We start from the raw sequence: 24,995 nt of genomic DNA, 5'->3' as shown, positions 1-24,995 counted from the left end.
GTTTTCATATAGTCAATGTGTTCATTTATACCTCGTCTACATAAAGCATCTGGCGCAGTGCAGGGCACACAGTAAGCCATCAGCTGAGTGGTTGTCATTTCACTGACTGCTCAGGAAAGATGTCAGTGCCACTCCTGGACAGCGGGGCAGGCCTGGAGAAGCAAGGGTGGGAGACTACGTGGGCAGAATACAGTTAGCATCTTGGGTCAACAAGGCAGGGATGAAAGGTTTGGAGCTATTACAGCCAGTCAACAGGTCAGGACCAGCAGGAGAGCTCGGAAAGGCCTGGCGGCATTAACCAAGAGAGTCTGGAGTCTAGGAGACTGGGGTCCACCAAACTAGTTTGCAATGTGTGTCAGACTGACCCAGTGCCTACTCAGCTCTGTCACTTACTCATTTAACTGCTGTAAGTCTCAGCTTCCTCATCTGTAAAGCAAGATGAATAAGGACACCCATTTTTTGTGGCTCTGTCATGGGGATTAACACACATCAAATACTTGGCTAATTCTCAGTGTTAACTATAATAATAATAATTATCATTACATTATTATTATTATTCCAGAACCCACAAGCATGAGAATTGTGTCTCACAGAGCATGGCTGTTCAAGAGGTTTTTCCAATAAAACTGAAATTATTTTTTCTGTATATTTAAAGCAAAAAAATAAAGACAGGACTTGGGGGGAAATAGAGAGACCGATCATAAAACTCAAAAAGCAATTCTTGTTACCAACACTGCAATCCCAGAACCATCCTTTTCTTCACGTATCCATAATCAGTTTCAACATCAAGGGCGTGGAGATGACCAGCGGTCGTGGGTGTCTTGCTATGGTGAGTCTGCATCCATCATCCTCTCTGCCTCTGGAAATAGCCTTTCCTGCTGCCCAGAGTGCCCTGAGTCTGAGAGAGAGAGGCTCTGTGTCTACGCCACTTTGGGAAGACAGGAAGTGGCAGCTGGCGAACATTCAGCATGCGTGTTGGACAGTGTCACGGGGCTGCTGATTCACGGGAGAACAGGTGGTAGACGGTGGCAGACAGCAACATCAGTTATCCCCACACAGCCCCTGCTGCTTCCCGTAAACGCTGCGGAGGAGGAAAGGCAAGATACACGACGGCAAGACTGCCTAAGTTCTACAGAAAATACCTGCATGAGCCTCTGCTTGATTAATGGAACTGGATTCGGTTTTATGTTACTCATTACTAGTGTGTTCCTGGGAAACGGCAGAACAAAACAATTCCACAAAGGACTCAAAAGGCATATGAAATTATGATTTGTAATCAGGGAAAAAAGAAGGGAGAGAGAGAGGGAGGGAGGGAGGAAATATATGACCAAAAAAACCTAACCCGACACGGTGTCCATGGCGGCTCACAGGGATGGGCCTGCCAGGGTCACGCTGCTCATCATTTTTCCACTTGTTCCCTGCATGTTAGCCTGAATTAAAGGCTAACTGATGAAAGCAAAACTGTAGCAAACACTTATCCAGAATCTTTTAGGAGAAAGTCATATTACACTAGACTAGGAGGATACAAAGAATCACTAAAGGACTCACATCCTCTGGAATTGAAATTTACCAGAGGAGTTAGGATATAAATTCAAAACAAAATACCAATTGGATAGCTTGCAAAAATTCTAAGGTTTGATCTAGCCAGTCCACTATCAGGGAGCTATCCTATAGATGAGTTTCCACTTAGGCACAAAAATGTTAGTAAGGGCTGTCTGTTGTCACACTGATCCTAGTGGTAAAATTTGCAACCACCTAAATGCCCAGCAATAGAGGAATGATTAAATACATTCTACAATACATCCATGCTATGGAATACTATGAAGCCATTAAAAAGATCACATTATTAATTAATTAGGTAAACCTATGCATACTGACCTAGGAAGATGCCTAGTGTACCCTCAATGAAAAAAAGGCAAGTTCCAGAATATACACCATGGTCCATTTATGTTCTGTACTAGTTTGCTAGGGTTGCTAAAACAAACACCACAGACTGGGGGGGCTTAAACAACTAAAATCTACTTTCTCGCAATTCCAGAGGCTGGACATCTGAGGTCAAGGTGTTGGCAGGGTTGTTTCTTCTAAAGCCTCTCTCCTTGGCTTGTCTCAAGTTCTTCCCTCTGCGTGTGTCTGTGTCCTAATCTCTCCTTATAAGGACACCAACCATATTGGATTAAGGCCCACTCTAAAGGTCTCATTTTAATTTAATTACCTCATTAAAGGCCCAGTCTCCAGTCACATTCTGAGGTACTGGGCGTTAGGGCTTCAACACATGAACTGGGAGGAGGGATATAATTCAGCCTTTAATACGTTCTTTAAAAACTGTGTGTGTAGATGGAGAATTTTTATTTTCAGTTTATATTTCTGAATTGCTAGAAATTTTATAATGAGCATAAATTCATCTATTATGTTAAATCAGCAATTCTTTAAAAACTATTATGATATTTTTGCAATGTTTTATGTCTGGAATTACTTTCAAATGAAACTTTTTTTAAAAAGTGTATCACAGTAGGGATGGAGCCACAGGCCTGGTCTTTAAAGGACTGGCAATAACCATCCCACAGGGGTGGCCACTGGCCTGGGGGCAGAGAGGAAACAAGCCAAGAATACACCAGTGCCATAAAACAGAATCAGAATATCAGCCAAAGACAAAACCAAAGAGCAGAGGAGAACTTTTGCCTTTCAGGAAAAACATAGGAGGAAAGTACCACCTCTCTGATCTTCCATTTCTTGTGGGAGCTGCTTTTAAAGATGAGCAAACTACCTACACTTATTTAAATGGATGATCTGAAAAACAATATACCATCTGAACTGATACTGATAAAGTTCTACATTAGAGGGGAAGGAGAAGAATGTAACAAATCTATTGGATATACATGAAGGGTTTAGAAAAGGTCTGCTTGGAGGACAAAAGTTCCACAGTATTTGGTTATGGTAAAATTCAAAGTAATGAAACAGTAAATAAGAGGAAAAAAATCAAACTAAGTACATGAAAATAAAGATATTCAGAACAGGGAAGGAACTACCAAAGGAAAAAATGTTTAATGTAAGAGTAGAAGACTGGGGCAGGTACTCACATATCACATTATAAAGACAGAACAAACAGAACAAGACTGATAAGCAAGAGTAAAACTGAAGAAAGTTTTCAAAAAATCTACAAATTCAGCTATGGGCTGAATTGTGTCTCCACCATCCCCCCCCCAAAAAAAAGATATGTTGCAGTCCTAGCTCCTAAATCTCAGAATGGGACCTTATTTGGAGATACTCATTGATGATGGTCCGGTTAAAATGAGGTCATTAGGATGGGCCTTAACCCAATCATGACCAAGTCCTTATAAAAAGGGGAAATTTAGACACAGGGATATTTGCAAAGGGAAGATGAAGACATGGAGAGAACGCCATGTGAAGACAGAGAATTGGAGAGATGCATCTACCCACCAAGGAATACCAAAGATCATGCAAACCTCCAAAAAGCAAAGAGGAGGCAAGGAAGGATTCTCCTATAGGTCTCAGAGGGAGCCCGGCCCAGCCGATACCTCGGTTTCGGGTTTCTAGCCCCCAGAAACGTGAGAGAATAGATTCCTCTTGTTTAAATCACCCAATCTGTGGTACTATTTTATGACAGCCCTAGGAAACTAATATAAATAAGGTTAGAAAATATAAGGGTTTCTGGTTATTTCTTTACCAAAACATGAGACAACTTCAAGACTTTTTTTTTCTTAAAAATTATTAATTTTGCCAGAGTAAGAAAAATAAAAAAGCTTTAAACTAGTTGTTCTTATAAGCTTGGATTTTTATGACAGCAGTAAGGAATGCCATTGTAAAAAGCTCTTAATAAAGTATGGAGAGAAAAAGAAGTCAGCCACACTTCCTAAACCAACACCATGTTAGCACATTTTCTTCCAGGTTCTTCTCTATGCTAAATACACACACCATACACACACACACACACATTTATACATGCATACAAACACACAGATTTATGACCGGAAGAGCCTGAATTTTTATTCCCACTTTCTTCCCCCCCAAATGATGCATAATATGAAATAATCTTCATGATAGTTGCAGCGACACTTTTCTTGCCTATATAACCAATCAAATGAATTAAATGAATGTTATATAATATCAGCTGTTTGGGTATTACTGTAAACAACGTCACAATGAAGGTCGTTGTGCAGGAACTCTCAATCCACACCTCCGGTATTTTCTTAGACTCCTAGAAGTGGAATTAATGGGCAAAAAACATAACATTTTCAGCCTCTGCTGCATCTTGCTTTCCAAAGATGAGCTACTGATCAAGTGAACAGAGTTAAAGCAGATTCCGGTGGAGACTTGTGACCGTGGCTGTAGAACAGCTGTCCTTCCTCCATTTGTGGGCACTTTTTTCTTTTTACTCCCTGAGGTTTTGCCACACTCCTCTTGAGGCAGAAATCATTGGAACCCAGACAGGTAGGTAAGCGATACTGTCGAGAGCACTGCAGCTGAGCAGAGGGCTATTTTTTGCAGCGCAGGCCAAGCACGTAGCAGAGGGGACCGGGACCGTGCCCCGGGCTCGCCTGGCCGGGGGAGGGGGGGGAGGAAGTGGGAGGGGGGAGGGAGCGGGAGGCCCGAGAGGGCGCTGGGCGGCTCGGGACCAAGAGGCCCAGCCCTCAGCACCCACACAGGGGGCTTCCAGGGCACACACTGCTGGGCTGTTAGGGCTGGTATTCTACACATCAGCACCTTCTCGCCCTTCTTCCTTTCCAGCCCAGCCTGAACCACCACCAAATGGTAGAAGTTGCCCCTGAATGAATCCCACCAAAGCGAACAGTATTCAAAGGCATCAGTAAAGGGCACTGATGCGGAAGGGTTTGCTGAAGAGTGTTTTGAGAAGCCTGAACTGACTAGAAAGATGCACGTAACATTAAATGTGGACACATATCCGTCGTTATAATTTTAACACTTTAATCCGCTCAGAAAAGTTAAGGAACACCTACTCAGTCCCATGTCAAGGCCCTGGGGTGAAAGGTGGTTTCTAAACAGACGTGCCCTTGTAGCCTGCGTGCCTGCACGTGGGCCGATGAGAAGGGAATCTGAGACAGAAGTGCTGGAGGGGAATCAGATTGAAGCTAACGTATTTTCATTACTTAAAATCAGGCAATACAGGTACACAGCCTGCTGTTTTTACACGGCTATGTCCGAAGAATCTTTCCATGACAACAGAGACCTACCTACCTCATCCTAAAATTACAGGTGTATTTGGTATGGCAGAAATATTAACCTACCTATGTTTAATAATCTGAGCAAAGTTAATGAGAAATTAGGCACAATAATCTTTTTAAACTGATTCAAACCAAACACTGAAGCTGCCATATGTTTTGTTACAGTTACAAGACTACATACAAAGACCTACTTTTATATAAGTTCACGTTAGTATAAAGGTACATACACCCGGTCTTGTCAGAAACCAACATGAACAGCAGCTGAAGGCAGGGAGGGGTCGGTTACGGAGACAGCACGCTTCCTCCCATGACGCCAGGACTCCGTGCGGGCATGAAATTTCGATGTTTCATTGCTGCCACCTTGCCTTTGCCCCACAGATTTTAATGCCAAATTCTGATTTCATCTCTATTCAAGCTACGTGAATGTTCTACGCGCGGAAAACCTCTTAACACCACTGACTTGGCGGACAGCACGGCTCTTGCCGTCAAAGCCCAAGGGAGCAGAGGGAGGGAGGGACGCAGGGCGATCGGGGCAAGTGAGGACAGAATGCTAGCAAAGCAGGTACATCAAGAACAGAGCTTCTCCAGTAAAGTCTCCCTTCAAATGGATTGCTAGGCCGAGAAAGACAATTCCCCTAACTCCTTTTCCAATGAGTATTTCAGGAATGTCCAATTAAGTTTGACTTTTATGGAGAGAGCTTTTCTTTCTTTGGAAAAACAAAATATTGAGTTTTAATATCAGAAACTTTAGAGATCATGGATATCAAATCCATTACTTAAAAACAAAGTAGTGGGCTTCCCTAGTGGCGCACTGGTTGAGAATCTGCCTGCCAATGCAGGGGACAGGGGTTCGAGCCCTGGTCTGGGAAGATCCCACATGCCGCAGAGCAACTGGGCCCGTGAGCCACAACTACTGAGCCTGCGCGACTGGAGCCTGTGCTCCGCAACAAGAGAGGCCACGATAGTGAGAGGCCCGCGCACCGCGATGAAGAGTGGCCCCCGCTTGCCACAACTGGAGAAGGCCCTCGCACAGAAACGAGGACCCAACGCAGCCAAAAATAAAGAAATAAATAATTCCTATTAAAACTGTGAGAAAATAATTTTTAAAAAAAAACAAGACGCCCCCGACCGGACCAGTGAAGCCGCTTCGCCCCTTGCTTTGGACCTTGGGCCTCACTCCTCCTCCAGATGGACCCCAAGTGCTCCTGCCCCACTGGCGGCTCCTGCAGCTGCGCTGGCTCCTGCACCTGCAAAGCCTGCAGATGCACCTCCTGCAAGAAGAGCTGCTGCTCCTGCTGCCCCGTGGGCTGCGCCAAGTGTGCCCAGGGCTGCGTCTGCAAAGGGGCCTCGGACAAGTGCAGCTGCTGTGCCTGATGTCGCGGAGAGCCTGCCCCGGGTGTCAACAGAGCAACCAGGACGAACCTGCATTTTACCGTTTTTCATACAACCGGACCTGACGCTACATTCCTTTTTCTATGAAATATGTGAGCTGTAATAAAAGTTGTTGACTTCAAAAAATTAAAAAAAAAAACAAAAAACAAAAAACAAAAAACAAAGTAGTATTAAAAAGTAGCTAATGCTTACAGTTTTGTTCTAAGAGCTTTCTAATGAAGTTTAAGCTAAGAAATACCAGCAGGGGGAGTGGGGATTGGGGGAGGGGGGGGGGAGGGAGGGGAGGGAGGTGGCCACCAATCTACCTGATGTAAACTGCTAGACACTTACAGGAGAGATTCAAGAACTCTTCATGTAGCTTACTTCTGGAAAACAACAGTTCTCAGAAGACATCCTTTTAGAATCTATAGTCTCTTTTCAGATGTGTGTATTAATTAGATTTAGCCATTTACTGTGAAATTCCTGAAAGTTTCCCTCCAAGTATCTTCTGGTTAAACCAGTATTTTTCTTGTAATCAAATTACAGTTTTTGGGTGTTTTTTTTTTTGCCTCCAAATCAACCAACTTTTTCTTTTTTGAAAGGATAACATTAAAACGTACTATTTTTCAAGTCACTGAAGATGGTTTGGATTAAAAAGTAATTGGAGGGCTTCCCTGGTGGCGCAGTGGTTGAGAATCTGCCTGCTAATGCAGGGGACACGGGTTCGAGCCCTGGTCTGGGAAGATCCCACATGCCGCAGAGCAGCTAGGCCCGTGAGCCACAATTACTGAGCCTGCGCGTCTGGAGCCTGTGCTCCGCAACAAGAGAGGCCGCGCTAGTGAGAGGCCCGCGCACTGTGATGAAGAGTGGCCCCCGCTTGCCACAACTAGAGAAAGCCCTAGCACAGAAACGAAGACCCAACATAGCAATCAATCAATTAATCAATAAAAAAATAAATCTATAAAAAAAAAAAGTAATTGGAAAGGGGATTCTACTTATTTAATTTCATATTCTGCTGTGGCATCTGACACCTGGCATCTGGTATTTTAGGAATGAAAGGAACTATAAAAAAAAAAAAAAGAGAGAAAAATGGGACTATGTACAGATTAAGCCACTCTTATTAGAGGTTTCTGAAAAGAAACAACTTTTATTCTGAATCAGTGATAAGCTACATATTCATCTGCCACTATTTCAAGTCACAGTTATACTGATATCTCTCCTTTGAAGCGCTGAATGGTTTTTTCTAAATACTTTCCAAACGTCATTTGAAAGCAAGTAATTATTCTAAAGATAAAGCATCAGAAACAAATTCTGTCCACCCAAGCTGACTTTAATGTTTAGATCACAACATTTTAGGGAGGTTCCATTTAATTTTTCCCTATTTTTACTTCTTCTTGGCAGTTTTTCAAAACTCTGTGAAAATTTAAACTATGACAAGAAAAGTGTTCAAAACATAATACAAATATATACAAGAATACAAGAAAAGCTTAAAACAAAAAACACCATATTACAGTATCTCCAAACACGATGTGTTCATGATATGGCCAAAAACTATAGGGGTTCCAGGTCCTCAACACTCCCACTATCCTACGCAGATCTACATTCATACCTTTTCACATATGTGTATTTTTGTTTTGTTTTGCCTTTTTGGTGCCTAAAGTAACTGAGAATCAAGAAAATAACTAATATGACATGAAAAACATGGTACCTATGATTTTTTTACATCCTAGTCTAAACACATCTGAATTGGTGCAACATTACTCTTAATAATAATAGCCAGACAACAGACAAGCAATACATATGAAAAGACATACTATATATAATACAATATTTTTAGAATCACAAATAATTTCCACACTGACATTAAAAAACCTGAAAATTATATCTTAACTCACCTCATTATAAAGTGAAATTCTCATGTATCATAGTAAGAATGCCATTACTAGAAGCATTCTAAATTATTTCATTTTCTAGTGTAGAAAGGTTATGGTAGAAAAGATAAGGTGCTTTTTTAATAAGCTGCCAACAGACACTGACAGTGGCTGACACACATACCCAGTGCAAACTATCCAAGAAAATAATCCTAATTTGGACATATCATTAAACGGCTAGACTAAAAGTAGAGTGGGATAGAATAATTTTCCGTGACTAATAGGTCATAAACTCACAGACAACTCAATGTACATGCAGTCCATGAAATAAAGAATAACTTTCCATCCTTTTTTTTTTTTTTTTAATTCTACCTTAACTTTTAAAATTGTTCCCAATTCTAAAAGTTTAGTCTCCTAGTTTCCACAGCTAACTAGAAGACTCTGGATATTCTGATGGTAAGCTACGAGAGATTAATGATCCACTGGTGCTACCCTTGCTGTGTTTTCTTCTTTACTATGAAACCATAACCCTCTATTGCTATTTTGTTTCATGCAGGACCAACCAAACTTAATTTTTTTTCTAAGAAAAAATAAATATATAAAGAAGACACTGTCAGGCATATATTCACAAGGTCTCAATTTCTTAAAACATAAGTATGGGTATATTTATTTCTCTCAAATGCATACAAGACAATAATTACACAGCAACAAATCTTTTGTTCAACAATGATTTGATTCATAAGCATTTGAATGAAATTTACATAATTTCACATCCATACCCTTGCATGTTTAAATACTGTAAGTAAAAAATCCCCCCAAATAACCAATTCTTGTATTTCCTATTTATCCCTCTATACATCCAAACTTTAAAAAGTTACAAACTGAACATTATACAGAACATACAAATCATGTTTAAAAACTTGAGGTTTTAAAATCACTGTTCCCCGAAGATGATTCAAAAACGTCCTCACGCTGACCAGCGCAGTCCTAGGTGGTAAAGTAACTTGGAGGAGGGGAAGAAAGAAGAGACAGACACAAGTTTGCTGTCTTAATATTTTACTAATCCTGTTAGTTAAAAATGGTGATGTCATGAGAAATAACAGTTTAGGTTTAATATGAGGAATGGAGTCTGCCTCACAGCTTGAGACATGCATTTCAAGTATTTTCCTATTTGATCTGAGCTCCCTGCAGCAAACTGATGCTGAAAGAGAATAATTATTTTCTTCCATACATTCGCTCAATGTCCGCCTGGTAATGTGTTTTAAGCTCTTTGCGTTTCAGCTTGAAGGCATCTGTCACCAGACCAGTTTCAGGGGTCCACGGTTCAGGGCTCAAACGAATTTTTACTGGAATTTCAAACTTTTCCAGACTTGCTGAGACGGTGGAAAAAAATGTAAATGCAAGGTCATGAAAAATATACAATTAAAATTCTTGGCAAATAATTTAACTTCCTCAGCCTTTGAGCACTCATCAAAATGCAAAGCCAACAGCTCATAAATCTCACTTCTAAACAATGTATCCCTCAGAAATACGAGAAGTAAGAAACAGATTAGGTATGAGAATTACAACAGCAAAAAACTGCTGAGAAAATCTACATGTCCATCAATAGAAGGAGTTGGATAAATTATGATACAGGCATAAAATGTACACAATTCAGTCACTAAAAATGAGTTAGATCTATCTGGTATGGGTATATAAAGATACCTGCAATATACTGTTAGGTTTAAAAGAAGTTTTGTTTTTTAACACTAGATAAACTTATATGCAACTAGATGTGTGCGACAAGGATACACACCAAAATAAACCGCATACCTCTAGGGGGCTAGGATCCAGGATTAAGGAAAAGGAAATGCCACTTTTTACCTTACACCTATTTGTTTTCTTTGAATTTATTTTAAAAAATCACTTTAGAAACTAAGAAATAACAAAGTTTCCACAGAATCTTGTCACTGAGCCACGATATTAGCCACGAGCTCTGAGGAAGGACGTCTGCTCACTACCGTGCTCCGCCCGCACTGCTTGATACCAAGCAGGTCCTCCACAGTGGAAAAATGAAGGGGGGCGGGGTGGGGGGAAGACAGGGAAAAGAGATGTAGTTTTGAAGAAACACCTTTCCTTAAAAAGACTGATTTACTTTTCCAGCATTCATTTAACAAATATTTACCAGGAAAAAAATACTGTATAAGGTGCTTTACTAAACATTCTTTTAAAATACAAAAATGAATAGTTTCTGCTCTCAACTGGTATACTATCGGGAAACAGGTAAACACCTAGCCATAATAAGGTATATACCTTAAAAGAACTGAATTAAAAGGTATAAGTGCCTTGGGAACAAAAATGATATATTAACTCTAACCTGTAAAAAGAAACAGAAATAACAAAGTTTTATTCTTCAAAGATGAAAAATATGTCAGGAGTGGTTTCTAAGAGGAAAAACCACTATGAGAAAAAGCAGTAAGGCGGGGACCACAGTTCTTAAGGGACAGGAGTCTGACACGACAGAGATGTGGGGAGACTCACAGGCAAGCACTGGAAGCCCACGTTCAGCTGTTAAGTGATCGGTCGGAACCGCACTCTACGACCTGACTCAACATGACGTTAGTTTAGGTACAGTGATATCATCTAGACCAGGTTTTAGAAAAATGAACACAGCTACAACCAAACGACCAGGTGAAGAAATGGGGACTCTAAGTATAATTATGAGTAGTATTTCTTCCCTATTTTGTTGTGAATCTGCTTGTATATAAGTTAAGCAAATATTTTTGTTTTCTTCCCTCCTATTCTCTTAATCAAAATATATTAATAAGTTCACTTTATATCACAGTATTTAAGTTACAGGATATCAAAGGAGAAGAGTAAAACAAAATCAGTCAAGGGGTCTGCATCCACTTCTGGGGAAAAGGTTAAAGTATCTTCAGTTGCACGCAGAACAGGTGTATAATGTTAGGTGATAGTCTGACTTCGTTACTGTCTTTACTTGGAAATTAACTATGGTGTAAGGAAATGTATCTGGGTACCAAGCTGACACTGGGTGGGCTGTGATAGTTTTATGCATCATCTGGGCTAGGCTAGAGTTCCCAGTTATTCAATTAAACACTAATCTAGGTGTTGCTTTGCAAGTGGTTTTGTAGATATGACTAAATCAGCTTGAAAGGCCTTGAGAGCAGAGCCGAGGCACCCCCAAACAAGCAGCAGTTCTGCCTGTGGACAGGGCCTTTGGCTCGTGCCCAGGAGTTCCACTCCACCTTTTTTTTTTTTTTTTTTAAACAGTCTGCCCTACAGATTTCCAAGTTTGTCTAGCCAGCCCCCAATAATCATGTAAACCAATTCCCTACAATAAGTTTCTTAATATATTTAACTTACTGATTCTGTTTCTGGTGTAAACCTAATATAGATTTTGCTTAAAAATGAAGCTGGATCCCTTCTTCACATCATATATAAAAATTAACCCAAAATGGACTAAGGACCCAAATATAAGGGCTAAAGCTATAAAACTCTTAGAAGAAAACAAAGGGCTATTTCTTTGTAACTTGGATTAGGCAACGGTTTCTCAGATGTGACACCAAAAGCACAAGCAACAAAAGAAAAAAATAAACTGTATCTTATAAAAATTAAAACTGTTGTGCTTCAAAGGATACCATCAAGAAAAGTAAAAACACAACCCACAGGATGGGAGAAAATATTTACAAACCACGTATCTGATAATGGATTTGCATCTAGAATATATAAAGACTCATACAACTCAATAATAAAAAGACAACCTCACTTAAAAAACGGGCAAAGAATCTGAACAGCCATTCTCCAGAGAAGACATACAATGGCCATAAGTACATGAAAATATGCTCAACATCATAAATCACCATCTGAAATACAAATCAGAGCCACAATGAGAGGCCACTTCACACCAACCAGGATGGCTAAAACTGAAAGGATGAACAATAATGAGTGCTGGGAAGGATGTGGGGAAACTGGAACCCTCATACAACATTCCTGGGAATGTAAAATGGTGCCACCATTTTTTAAAATAGTCTGGAAAATATTTAGAAAAATATGCTCTGGAAAATAGCCTGGTAGTTCCTCAAAAGGTTCAACATAAAGTTAGCAGAGGCCCAGCAATTCTCCTCCTAGTTATCTACACAACAGAAATAAATAAGTATATCCACACAAAAGCTTGCGTACAAATGTTCACAGCAACATTATTCATTAACAGCCAAATGTGGAAACAACCCAGGTGTCAACTGATGAATGGATAACCAAATATTATTTGGCAATAAAAGGAAATGAAGTGTTGATACACACTACAAGAAAACTTGGATGAACACTACATGCTAAGTGAAAGAAACCAGTCACAAAACCCTATATATTATATGGTTCTACTTACACAAAATCTTCAGAACAGGCAAATCTATAGAAACAGAAAGATCAGTGGTTCCCAAGGACTAGGAGGTCTGAGGTATGGTGGGGAGTGACAGCTAATAGACACGCTCTTTCTTTCTGAGGTGATGACAATGTGCTAAAGCTGATTACGGTAATTGTACAACTCTGCGAATATACTAAAAAACTATGTAATTGTATATACTAAATGGGCAAGTTGTTTGGTATGTGAATTATAATATATCTCAGAGCTGTTAACATATACATAAAATTTAAAAATAAAGCAAGAAGGCACATAAATTTTAAATTATGCTTAATTATTGTTTCAGTAGTCTACCTTACTTAGAAATTATGTAGGTTTCTAATTTCATATCCATTAATTAACTCAATTTAGCATCAGACCAAGGATTTCAAGTTACCTAGAAAAGTTGGAAACTATTTTCAAGCTGACATACTACAAAACACAATTACTGTTGAAGGGTCAAAATGATTTTGTCTGATTAAATGCAATTTACATTTTTCATAATCTTGAATAACATATCTAAGGAGAATAAAAATGCATACTTGTATTACACATGACACTGATGACTCAGAAGGTACAGCTGTTTTTATGAAACCAACAACATTAAACGAAGTCTCTCTGCACTCACCCCTCAACACACACACACACACACACACACACACACACACGGGGTGGTAGTTCAACCGACTACCAGCACACTAACAGTGTAGCAGAGAGTCCTGGACAGTTCACTGTGGGCTGCGGTGTCCAGGAAGCTAAGCAGGGCCTTGGAAACAGCTGAGAAGAGTGGAGAAAGGGCCAACCCAGAAAACAGAAGCTGCCGAGAAGAGGACATTCTGGGACATGCCCATCAGTGGTGGGCGTGGATGATTTGTGTGTCCCTAAAGGGGCTTCAGTGGGGGACTGATAAGTGCGTTCTTCTCCCTACTAATGGTGGGAAAATATGACTGGTTTCTGAGCAGGAAATGTAACCTAAGCCCTTGTAGCAAAAACAGGATAAGCAAGCTTAAGTAGCCTCTTCCCACCTCAGTTCTCGGAATCAGCCCAACACTCTCTCACCTGAAACAGCAGCTTCCGAGAGCGCTTTGAGCACCTCATTCTCCATTTCGCAGCTGTTACACAGCTCCTCCCAGGTCCCTCGAAGTCCCCTCTTTCGTGCTAGTTCCGTTAGCTCCTTTTGATTCGGCACAACAAATCCAATGACATAAGAATGATAACTGAAATGAAGGGCAACTTGGTTAAGGCACCACACGGCGTACACCGCGTTAACTGCGGTTAACCGGCTACACTGACATTCAGCGATCAGCTCTTCACCATCCCAAGCAACACGCACGAGGGCGTATCTGGTACCACCACGCCTGCTGTCTGATTCATAACGCGCTGCGGTGCTCTGGCAGAATTCACTGCTAAATAAACCTGAACCTGACATTTCATGATAAATTTCAACTATGTATATGTATAACTGCTATGAATTATGCTTTTAAAAAAGAAAATTACAAAATCAGAAAATTCATCCTCAAAAAATCAGTAATTCACATCAACAGATTAAACAAAACTGAAAGCTAATGTAGATATGAAACTGTTTCTAAAAAAATTTGGCAACAAGTCAAAGTAATGTGATTATACATATTTTTTCCTTTGTTATCATGGGAATTTGTGTTCTAGAGGAACTCTGAGTGTATGCTCGCTGAAGGCAGCAACCTGAAGAAACGGCAGCAGCACCAGGAGAAGGTCAGTTCTGGTTAATATCACATATGAAAATCCAGAACTGTAGCGTCACTAAAGAAAACACTTCATGACTAACAAAGGGCAGAATCATTTATAAATCAATGTAGTAAATCTTTAAAGTGGGCTGTACCTCAAAGTCTATTTCTAAATTGGTTCTCTTAACACCAGATTTTATCTTTTCATAATAAGCATTATGTCAACTGCTGTAGTAAGGGTCCCAGGCTGGCCACAAAATATCCGATCATTAACCCTGGAGAATGATTGCCACATGCAATACTGGTATGAAAAAATGTAATCAGGGTGCCCATCTGAAATTCCAACACATTTCCCAAGACTGCATTTCTGGGATTTTAACTTTAAACTCTCCTTCCCAGCTGCCTCTATATCATCATGGGCTCGAGATGCTATGTATTAAGCCACAGCTTAACATAGCTTAAGGGGGAACGGAAGCCCACACCTGGCTAGGGTCCCAAGCAGGCTCAAACTGACAGGGGGCAGTAAGAACTGAGCAGAGCACTGCTCTGACCCCACCCCCGACGTCCTTCTTCACTCGCCTCCCCTCTGGACTGGTTGTGGGACGCCTCCCTGTGCGGAGGGACAGGTGGCTAGGGGTACCAAGGCAGCACGAAGGAGGGTTTTATTTCCTTCCCCTTCCTATCACACAGAACACTGCACTGAGATGGAAAACAGAAAACAGGGACAGAGGAAGAGAAGGAGAGCAGCATCACAAGGAAAGAATCAGCTAGTGGCTGTAATGAGAACAGGCCGTTCCCAGAGACAGTGGATAAGAAGGAAGAATTCTTGGTATAATTTTACAAAGAAGGCCGGCATAGAAAGGAAATGCCAACAGCACACCAAACGTTTTAAGTAAAAGTAGCATAAATTCTACTTTCTTACCTGTTTGCATATGCACAAATATTATCTATTAGTGAGAGATTCTTCAAAGCTGCCTCTACTTTCCCGAGAGAAACATATTCTCCTGCCTGTAGTTTTACAAGGTCCTTTTTACGATCTGCGCAAAAACAAGACCGGGAGGGGGGCACATTGGAGGACAATATTATTATACCTTTAATACATAGAAATATTGGCCATTCCCTAAGTAATCTGCTATCAATTAAGTTCACTATAGTAGTTATGCTAAAATTAAAAACACATATAAAATTAGGCCCTTATTTTTGTACTACTAAATATATTCTTTTAAAGAATTAGCTTCTGATTAAGGGACCCCCATCATCAGGGCTTCAGGCATGTTCTGCTGAACAGATTATGTTCCTGGTATACATTAATACCAGAAAGGTCAAGAATATACTCAATGCCATCTGAAAGCTCACATTCTATCTGAAGAGAAGCAGGACGAAAAAACATCACTTTAATACGATACGGTAGTACTAGGTGTTAGGACTCTCCAACCTGCTGATTTTCAAAGAATTCCCGCAAGTGAGGCCTGAGCTGAGTCTTGAGGGAAGACTGAGCAGTAGCCGAGGGAAGAGAACACTGGCAAAGAAGAGAGACGTGCCAGCTTGAATTACTGCAGCATACAGGAGGAGGAAAGGTTTTCAGCAGGAAAGCAGCCAGTGACATGGGGGTTTAGTTATCACGTGGTGGCAGCGAGAGGGTGCATTCAGCAGGGGCGAGCATAGCAACAGAAAGGAATTTCTTGCAATAGGGTGACAGAAGGTGCAGGCCTGACCTACGATCACAGAAAGAGGGACAGACAGAAAAGAATGATCTTTTTTTTATTTTTTTAAGGTAAAGCAGTGGGATATGGATTAGATGTGGGGAGCTGACTGAAGAGGTTCTCATCTCCTGCCAGTGTCTAGATGGCACGACTGGGATAGAAGTGCCATTAACTGAGAGAAAGCACCTAAGAGAAGAAGCAAGGAAGGTATTTTCACCCACAGGTCCTAGTACTGAGCTGCCAGGCCTTTCTTAGCTCTCACAGGCAAGTGAAGGACATGGTTCTGACAGGAAAAGAGCCCTAATAACCTCTAGATAGCAAAGAATTCACAAAAATGAATATTCCCTATTAAGAACGGGACTCTTTAAGGATTATCTAGTAGTAATTAAAAATACCACTGCTGCTGAACAGACCTTGAGACCTCATAATATGTCAAGCCTTATAAATTCCACAGAGTCCCTATTGTACATTTTTATATTCCAGGGATAATGCAGAGACCATACCAACACTACATAAAGATGAATTCGTACACTATTAAACAGCTTCTCTAAATATATAGTCTCTCTTTTGAAAAGCTATTTTGGAAACATCCACTTAAAGAAAAAGAGCATTAGTTCGCTTACCAATAATCTTCAAACAGCCATCAGGGTCAAACTCTCCAATATCTCCAGTACACAGCCACCTCTGTCCATTTTCATCTTCAAAAAAATCAGCTTTTGTTTTCGCTTCATTTTTGTAGTATCCCATTGTCACATTTTGGCCACCAATAATAATTTCACCCCTAGGATGTGGTTTATCAGTATTAAAGTATCCACCTAACAAACACAGAATAATTTAGAGTTAATTCAACATCGTTGAATGCATGCGTGCATGCCTGCGTGCATCGTGTGAATATTTGAAACTATTAGTTTCTAAATAGGGACATCTGATTTTGATCCAATCAGGGTTTCCCAAAGGAAATACGGCAGGCACTACGAACGAAATTCATCAACATAAAACTAGTTGCAAATTTTCAGCTGCTTAACCCTAAGCACTTCTGCTTTCAAACTACTATTCCAAGAAAAAAATTAAACTCGAAAATCCAACATCTATTGTATAAAATAATTACATATGGACAACACAGGTCAATTCCTTTAAGGATTCTGTAGAGATTCTTAAACATCATACTAATAACTGATAAAAGTGTTAAATCGTGCATTTTGAGAATAAATCTCTGTATAAAATCAAATTACTATATATTTAGAAGATTTATTCCTTACAGATAATTTCAGAATGGTTCCAAGTTTAAGCTTATTAAACATTTTCACTAGTTCTGCTAAAAGATAGCTGAAAAATGACACCCAAGCCTTAGAATCTCTTTGCATAAAAGGTGCACCCAAACAAATCATAGATAATATGTACATGTTAATAGGGTCATATAAAATTTTTTAAAAGTAACTAGTATTTAAATGGCATGAGCAATAGATTTTCATGTAATTATAGTAAAAATTTCCTTCTGATAATTTTGGGTTGAAGCCCTCGGAGAAGAGAAAGAAAAAAGAACAAACAGGTAAAAATCTTCAGTTTCACAGAATGAATGATATGATTTTGTTTCTACAAAACATGATCATTTGTAATTTATGGGCATTATTTATTTAGCACATTTCTCAAGTTTTTCCCATAATTCTTATTTGCATTTATGTAATAAAATAAGCAAATAAAAACAATTATAATTCTTCGAAATCATCTTTGAAATAAGCAAAATAAATGCATTCATATAGCTCTAGATAAAATATTTCTATTATAAAGGACAAAAGTGAGCACTTGTGGGTGATTTTACACTCTAAAGTAAGGAAGGAAATGAAGCACAATTCTAAAGTTTAATATTATACAAATTAATGCTCTGTGGTTAAAAGAGGTTATTACCTTCCTCCCAGTTCTTTAATTTGATTTCACAGCAAACTAACGGTGCTCCCACTCTGCCAGTATTGTAGTCCCACACTAAAATGCAAATAGAAAAAAGTATTTGATTACAGTAGTTAATAAATTGCTTCATTTTTTTAAACTACAAAAAACCAGTGATTTATCCCAAACCTTAGATATCCCCAGAGAACCCTTAAATGCAGAAGTAGCACGTTGGTGAAGCAAGCTGTGTAGCCCATACTGAAGTGTTTTGGTTTTTTTTTTTTTTTTATCCGAACTGGTTATAGACATTTAAAAATCAAGACATTTTACAAAAGAGTATGGAATCTCCAAGAACAATGGGCCCACATTTCCAGCACAGCAACAACTGTAGCCCCTATCAGACGGTGCAGGCCTGCTCCAGTTTCCCCAGATCCCTTACCGTCACATTTTCTTACACCAGGGCCCACTTCACTCATTTAAGTAGCTGCCTGGCTCATGAGTTTGTCTTCTCTATCTTAAAGGATAAAGGAACACAATGGTTTACACCTATTCCACTTTCTTACTAGACTTAACAGCTCTGCAGTACAAACAACCTCTCCCATCTTCTCCCATGTACCACTATTTCAAACTGAGATCTCTGAAGCTTCCCTCACATCAGTTTATACTATCACACCCTATTTTTTCATAAACTCATATAATAAGAGTTCAGAGATCACGCTGGAGATTAAGATTGTTAACTTTCAAGGATCTGGGAAAGAACCCACCACTATTACGAACTACTACTGCATTATGTTTCCTCTTCAAAGAGCATTCAAATATCAGAAATGAAAGGTTGATATTTAATACTTTACAGACTTATTTACAACATAAACCGTAACTGATTAATCACACATCCAATGGAAACCTTAAAAATGGAAGAAATTAAGGCTCTTCAGGAACCGTATATGCATGTTTTTAAGATTGCTTGTCTATTTTGTGCAAAACAAGACTTAGAAGCAGCTTCCAAAAATACATAAAATACAGAGAACGTAACTGAAAACTGGAAAATACAGAAGTAATGCAGGATAAACCTGGCATAAGAATGGTGCACAAAAGAGCTCAAGGTAAATAAGGGAAAATGAAAAGTGAAGAGGTTTAGTGTCTATCAGTATCTAGAAAACACAAAGGAGAAGCATAGTTTTATCTAGGACTGGAGAACAAAGTAACTTTCTTCCACAAAAGGGCATATGAGGCACTAGGGGAGTCATCTGGGCACCACTCAGGTAATGGACTGCCCCCTCAACCTCGTCACCATGATAAACTCTGGAAATCAGATTCTCTAGACCGGAATCTAGTTCCTCGTTGCACTTAACACAGACCACCCACCCCAATAAATATTTCTCAATTTGAGCCTTAATAAACATACCTAAACAACCAGAAAATACACATTAATTTTTCTACATAAAAAGAAATTTAAAAACTGATATAAGATGATAAATGTACACAATACAGCCAATGCTTGTGACGAAAACTTCTTTTCTAGAAAGCTACGGAGTTTTTAATACTACATATCATAGTTTTAACGCGAAAACTCCTCTAGATGAATTATTGACAATTAGATACACCTAATACATTCTAAAAACTGATATCAATAATCACACTACTTAGGATTTACACAAATATTTTAACTGCTCTTCTATATATCTGCAAAAAACAACCCATACTAAAAAGTGCCTGGAGTTGCACCCCAGCCTCTGTTGGACACACCACTTTGTAGATAACACTAACCTTCTGTAATTGTTCCAGCCCCACAAGATTCAGTGAGTCCATATCCCTGACCGACAGGACAGCAAAAACAGATGTTCATGAATCTCTGTGTGGTTGCAGAAAGTGGAGCACCTCCACACAAGAGAAGCCGAATATTTCCACCTAGCAAGCTTCGAACTTTCCGGAAAATAAACCTTAAAAAAAAAAAAAAAAAACCAATCAGATAATCACAGAATTTTAAAGCTGAATGGGATTTTCCAAATCATTTAGACTAATCTTCCAATTCTGATACACAGGCACACCATGAAGATATTTAGAGTTCAGTTCCAGAGCACCGCAATAGAGTGAATATTGCAATAAAGCAAGTCACATGACTTTTTTGGTCTCCAGGTGCATACAAAAATTATGTTTATACTATACTATAGTCTATTAAGTTTACAATAGCATTACGTCTAAAAAGCAATGTACGTACCTTAATTAAAAAATACTTTATGTTAACAAATGCTAACCATCTGACAATACAGGGTTGCCACAAACCTTCCACTTGTAAAAACACAGTAACTGTGAAACGCAATAAAGCAAAGTACAATAAAACGACGTACACCTATGAGATGTTGAGATTAAGTATCCTATCCAAGGCCACAAAGTCAATTTAAGAGACTCTCTTGACCCACTACTTAAATCTAAATGTTTATTCAACCAAGTTTATTCAACCAAGAACATGTGATTTTCTCTTGAGAACTTCAAGTAATATTTGAATTCAAAATTGTCATGGTTAATTTTATATAGTAATGGAAAACCCTTGCTTATGGCCAGAGCAATTAGTTTTATATCATTATATAATACATATTATATTAATACTGAATAATCCTATTGTATCTTCATAAAATTTAGTATGAAAAATTATTATTTTGCTTTCGCTTACTTCATTAGAAATGTATACGTATTTGTATACAGCAATTTAAGTCTTTAAAATTTCACTAATTCAAGTTGAAGTATCTGGTAAACTAAAAAAAGAAAACAATTCAAACATCTAATTGAAATGTTTCTGAAAATACACTAACTAAAAAGATTGCTTACCACCTAGATGAAAAAGGGGGAAGGGTTTTGTTTTGTATTTTAATAACTTTGAAAAAAGACCAAGAGGCAATCATTAAAAAAAAAAAAAAAATATATATATATATATATGTAAATAGGCTTTACAAAGCAATTCTGTATCTCACTGGAGATATAAGTAAAAAGCAGGAAAAAATATTATAAAGTTTTAAATAATGTGAAATACATCTGAAAACTATATTAACATTCCCATAAAAAATAATTTGAATGTCATACTTTTATTTTCTAATTTCTAAACTATTTTATAGTTAAATCTACTTATTCTATTAGTGCCATGGCGGGGAGGGGGGGACAAGTGTGTGGTAAAACTCATTTAACACTTTAAACACAAAACATTTAATCATATTTGGTTGCCATTTTATATTCATACTGAAATAAATATAAAAGCAAAGAGAAACTACTTCTCAAAATAATTAAAATCATATAAGTGTCCACAGAAGACATAAGCACACATTTAACACAGTAAAATTTTTAGTGAAAATTTTTTTCAAATAACATTGCAATCTTTTTTAATTGCTCATATTCTTATGCAAGATGGATTTTTTTTAGAGTCCCTTTGACTTTTTAAGATAATTTTTTCTTATAACTATCTCAATTAATTGGGCTATTAATGTGAATAAAATGATCAAATTATCAAGGAGAGGGAGAGCCTTTACTTACCTATCACACAGCGGAGTACCATGCCCTTTTGAAATCTGTTCCATTTTGTAATTATAGGCGAGAATAAACAGAGTGCGTTGAAAATTACTCATTTCATTCACTTTATTCATGACATTTTTGTAGATCCGATCCATGATTTCCTAGATGTATAAAAATGGGTTAAAACAGTCAATAATGCTATCAGCTACCTTATTTAAAATCTTAACATCAGATTACTATTTCCATCAATAGAGGCATTTTAAAAGATACATTCTGTCAAGAATAAACTTTTAAAATAGAGCCACAATTTGTTTAAAAATGAGATTTCTGTAATTTTTAATAGATGCTCATGAGTAGTAAAAAAAAAAGAAAAGGGGGGGCAGGGAGATATTAAAAACCTTAGGGCAGTAATATGCCATTATTGATTCTTTATACTGCTTTGCTCTTATTTATTCTGAACTACAAACTAAACTCACTAAATAAATGAACAACTATATAAAATTAAGAGAATTTTAAAAACCATTCTATCTTATAAAGATATAAAGTACTACATTCTTTGCTCACAAAAAGACCGTGGGGTTATTTTGGTTGTTTGTTTGATTTTTAATGCTGCACCCATGAAGAATTTCCTTGTCTGCACTGTGTTTTGCTTGCTATGCCTATTCCTATGACATATACTTTAATGACTTGAAATAGTTTCTCTCTACAATTTTAAATTATATTTAATATTTATGTGAACCAAAAATTTAAAGAAATATAGTACTAAGGAAACTACATACCTAATGAAACTCCAAAATTACTGGTCATTTATATTTGACTTTGGAATAACTACGTAATTATGCTTGAATGTGAACACTCAGTATCCAATTATAATTCCCAACACTTTCAAACAAAATCAGAAAGCCTCGTAAAATTTACATTAAGGGAGCAGAAAATCATTGCTATCCCATTTCTACTGCTCTTATTCCCAGGCCCCTCCCTATGCCTGGTATTAAATTAAGATGCACAGTGCTGCTAGGGTAATTCAAAGTTGCACCAACTTCTCTGTCCCTTTTTTTTGGTGTCTAGACCAGACTTTCCCCAAGGACTCGGGAGATATGATTTGCTTAGAAGGAGGTGCTATCAAACTTTTTCTCCTATCTCCTGCTGGGCTTCAGGTTTCTACCAATAGCAAACAGATATCACAAAAATGATTTGAGCAAGAAGCTATTTAGGGAAAGGCACTGATAATATCATATCGAAGCTGAAACTAAGTTGATTGTTTAATAAGTAAGAAAAAAAAAGATAAACAAGATCAAATAAATACTGTAGAGCTCAAGGTAACACAGATAATGAATAAGGAATAAATCCTACATAAACTACCTTGTCAACAATATCTTTTCCAGGGCTTCCCTGGTGGCGCAGTGGTTGAGAATCTGCCTGCCAATGCAGGGGACACGGGTTCGAGCACTGGTCTGGGAAGATCCCACATGCCACGGAGCAACTGGGCCCATGAGCCACAATTACTGAGCCTGCGCGTCTGGAGCCTGTGCTCCGCAAAAAGAGAGGCCGCGATGGTGAGAGGCCCGCGCACCGCGATGAAGAGTGGTCCCCACTTGCCACAACTAGAGAAAGCCCTCACACAGAAACGAAGACCCAACACAGTCATAAATAAATAAATAAATAAATAAAAAAAGAACGTGAATTTCTTTAAAAAAAAAAAAAAACAATATCTTTTCCACTAGCATTTACTTTCTGTAGATGCTTTTTTAGCAGGCAATATTGATTAATGGTCAATTCTTACCGGGACAGCTGCCATCAGTGTTGGTTTCAATATGGATGTATCTCCTTTGCTTCCTTTTTTTATTTTTGAAGACTACAGAGAGAAAAAGTTATCTATATAAAGTGATCCTTATTTTAAAAATTCAATGAAACTCTTAAAAAAACACATTACAAATTCATCACTTTAATTCACTTATATTCTAAATAGCACTTAAAAGGCAAGTTCCTTTAGAATGATTAACTGTCAGCCTTACAATATACTGTCATACTGAATGAAAATTGTGTTAAAGATAATTATGATTTTTTAGTATCTCAAATCACAGAATTTAATTTACCTGATCTGCTAAAGTCTGTGGTGAAGAGTAGCCAATGCAGCATCCATGAGAAAGACAAACAAGCTCGGCACTTAATTCTAACACATGGGCCAGAGGCAGATATCCGATGTAAACATCTTTCTCCCTAAAAGCAAAGGGAGATACAGGAAGCAACAGTCAGGTGCTGTTTCTGTGAAAATGGGAGCGAGCTTTACCCTCAGGGCTCAATCTGGGGTGTGTGTGTGTGTGTGTGTGTGTGTGTGTGTGTGTGAAGAGAGAGAGACAGAGAGACAGAGACAGACACTGGGGGTGTCAGGGAAAAGAACTATAGTACAGCTCAACCTAAAGCTGAGGAGGCAGACACTCCAAGGAAGTGGCTCCTGTTTCCGGGTCCTCCTGGAAGGCACTCACTAACTGTGAGTGCTGCAGAAGCGAAGTGCCAGGACAGAAGAAATATGGGCTTGGAGGGGGGAAAAAGAAAATGAGGGTTCTTTTGAAGGACAGAAGAAATTCCCCCAAGGAGGAAATGGTCTTTAAAGCTAATGGGCTATCAAACAGGAGAGTTCAAATAGGATCCACAACCGTCTGTCAGGAATCTCAGGATGAGATTCTTGTTCTGAGAGTTAAATTATACCTTACGTAATAAAATGTATATGTATACATATCCATATATTTCAAGAACTGCTCCCATTCCCAGAAGGAATTAGTTGCTCTTAGTTTTTTTTCTGAAAGTTATGCACACACAAGAAAAATTTCTCTCTCCATTCCTAAATTCAATTCCACAGTAACATGTGTGTGTATAATTTCTGTGCATAAAGGCAACAAAAATATCCAACCACTGCACTAGATCAGTCATCACAATATTGATTCCATCTCTGGGAATGCTAGCTTTACCACCCCTAAAATTCGCTCCCGTCTGGTTTCCTCCATTGGTCTCTTTCCCATCCCAGTATACCCACTCTCCCCCAGTACTACTGGAATGTGTCTTAAAAAGAAAAATCAGAGACTGAATACAGAAGCTCAATAAGCATTTATTGGATATATTATTTGTTCACTTGAATTATAATATTTAGGTATAAAAATGACTATGAAGGTAACAACAGCAACTGATTAAAATAATTTAAGACATTTAAGTCAGTTAAAGTTTGCACTTTTAAAGTAACAAGTAAATATTAACAATGATGTCTATCAACTATACTTTAAAACCCCCAACTATAACTATTTTGTAATTTTAATGTCCTTTTCTTGAAGAAATACCTACTGTAAACAGACTCTGAAGGACTAATTTAA

General features: G+C 38.4%; 1 protein-coding gene across 2 annotated transcripts in view; it reads right to left on the bottom strand.

Moving 5' to 3' along the window:
• Positions 1-7,689: 7,689 nt before the first annotated feature.
• Positions 7,690-24,995, bottom strand: part of ACSL3 (acyl-CoA synthetase long chain family member 3) — a 79,862-nt gene continuing 62,556 nt past the window's right edge. For both annotated transcript variants that reach the window (XM_059928814.1, XM_059928813.1), the window contains 9 exons: positions 23,727-23,850; positions 23,414-23,485; positions 21,652-21,791; positions 19,897-20,069; positions 18,151-18,225; positions 16,869-17,060; positions 15,465-15,579; positions 13,899-14,056; positions 7,690-9,816 (listed from right to left, as the gene is read on the bottom strand). In XM_059928814.1, the coding sequence (XP_059784797.1) occupies positions 9,659-9,816; positions 13,899-14,056; positions 15,465-15,579; positions 16,869-17,060; positions 18,151-18,225; positions 19,897-20,069; positions 21,652-21,791; positions 23,414-23,485; positions 23,727-23,850 (1,207 nt within the window). In that variant the 3' untranslated portion in view covers positions 7,690-9,658. The remainder of the gene's footprint in view (positions 9,817-13,898; positions 14,057-15,464; positions 15,580-16,868; positions 17,061-18,150; positions 18,226-19,896; positions 20,070-21,651; positions 21,792-23,413; positions 23,486-23,726; positions 23,851-24,995) is intronic.

The sequence above is a fragment of the Balaenoptera ricei genome, chromosome 7 (genome assembly GCF_028023285.1).
Source record: "Balaenoptera ricei isolate mBalRic1 chromosome 7, mBalRic1.hap2, whole genome shotgun sequence".
NCBI classification, from domain to species: Eukaryota; Metazoa; Chordata; class Mammalia; order Artiodactyla; family Balaenopteridae; genus Balaenoptera; species Balaenoptera ricei.
Note: the sequence above shows the minus strand (reverse complement) of the source record. Positions and strands in the feature narration are given on the sequence as shown.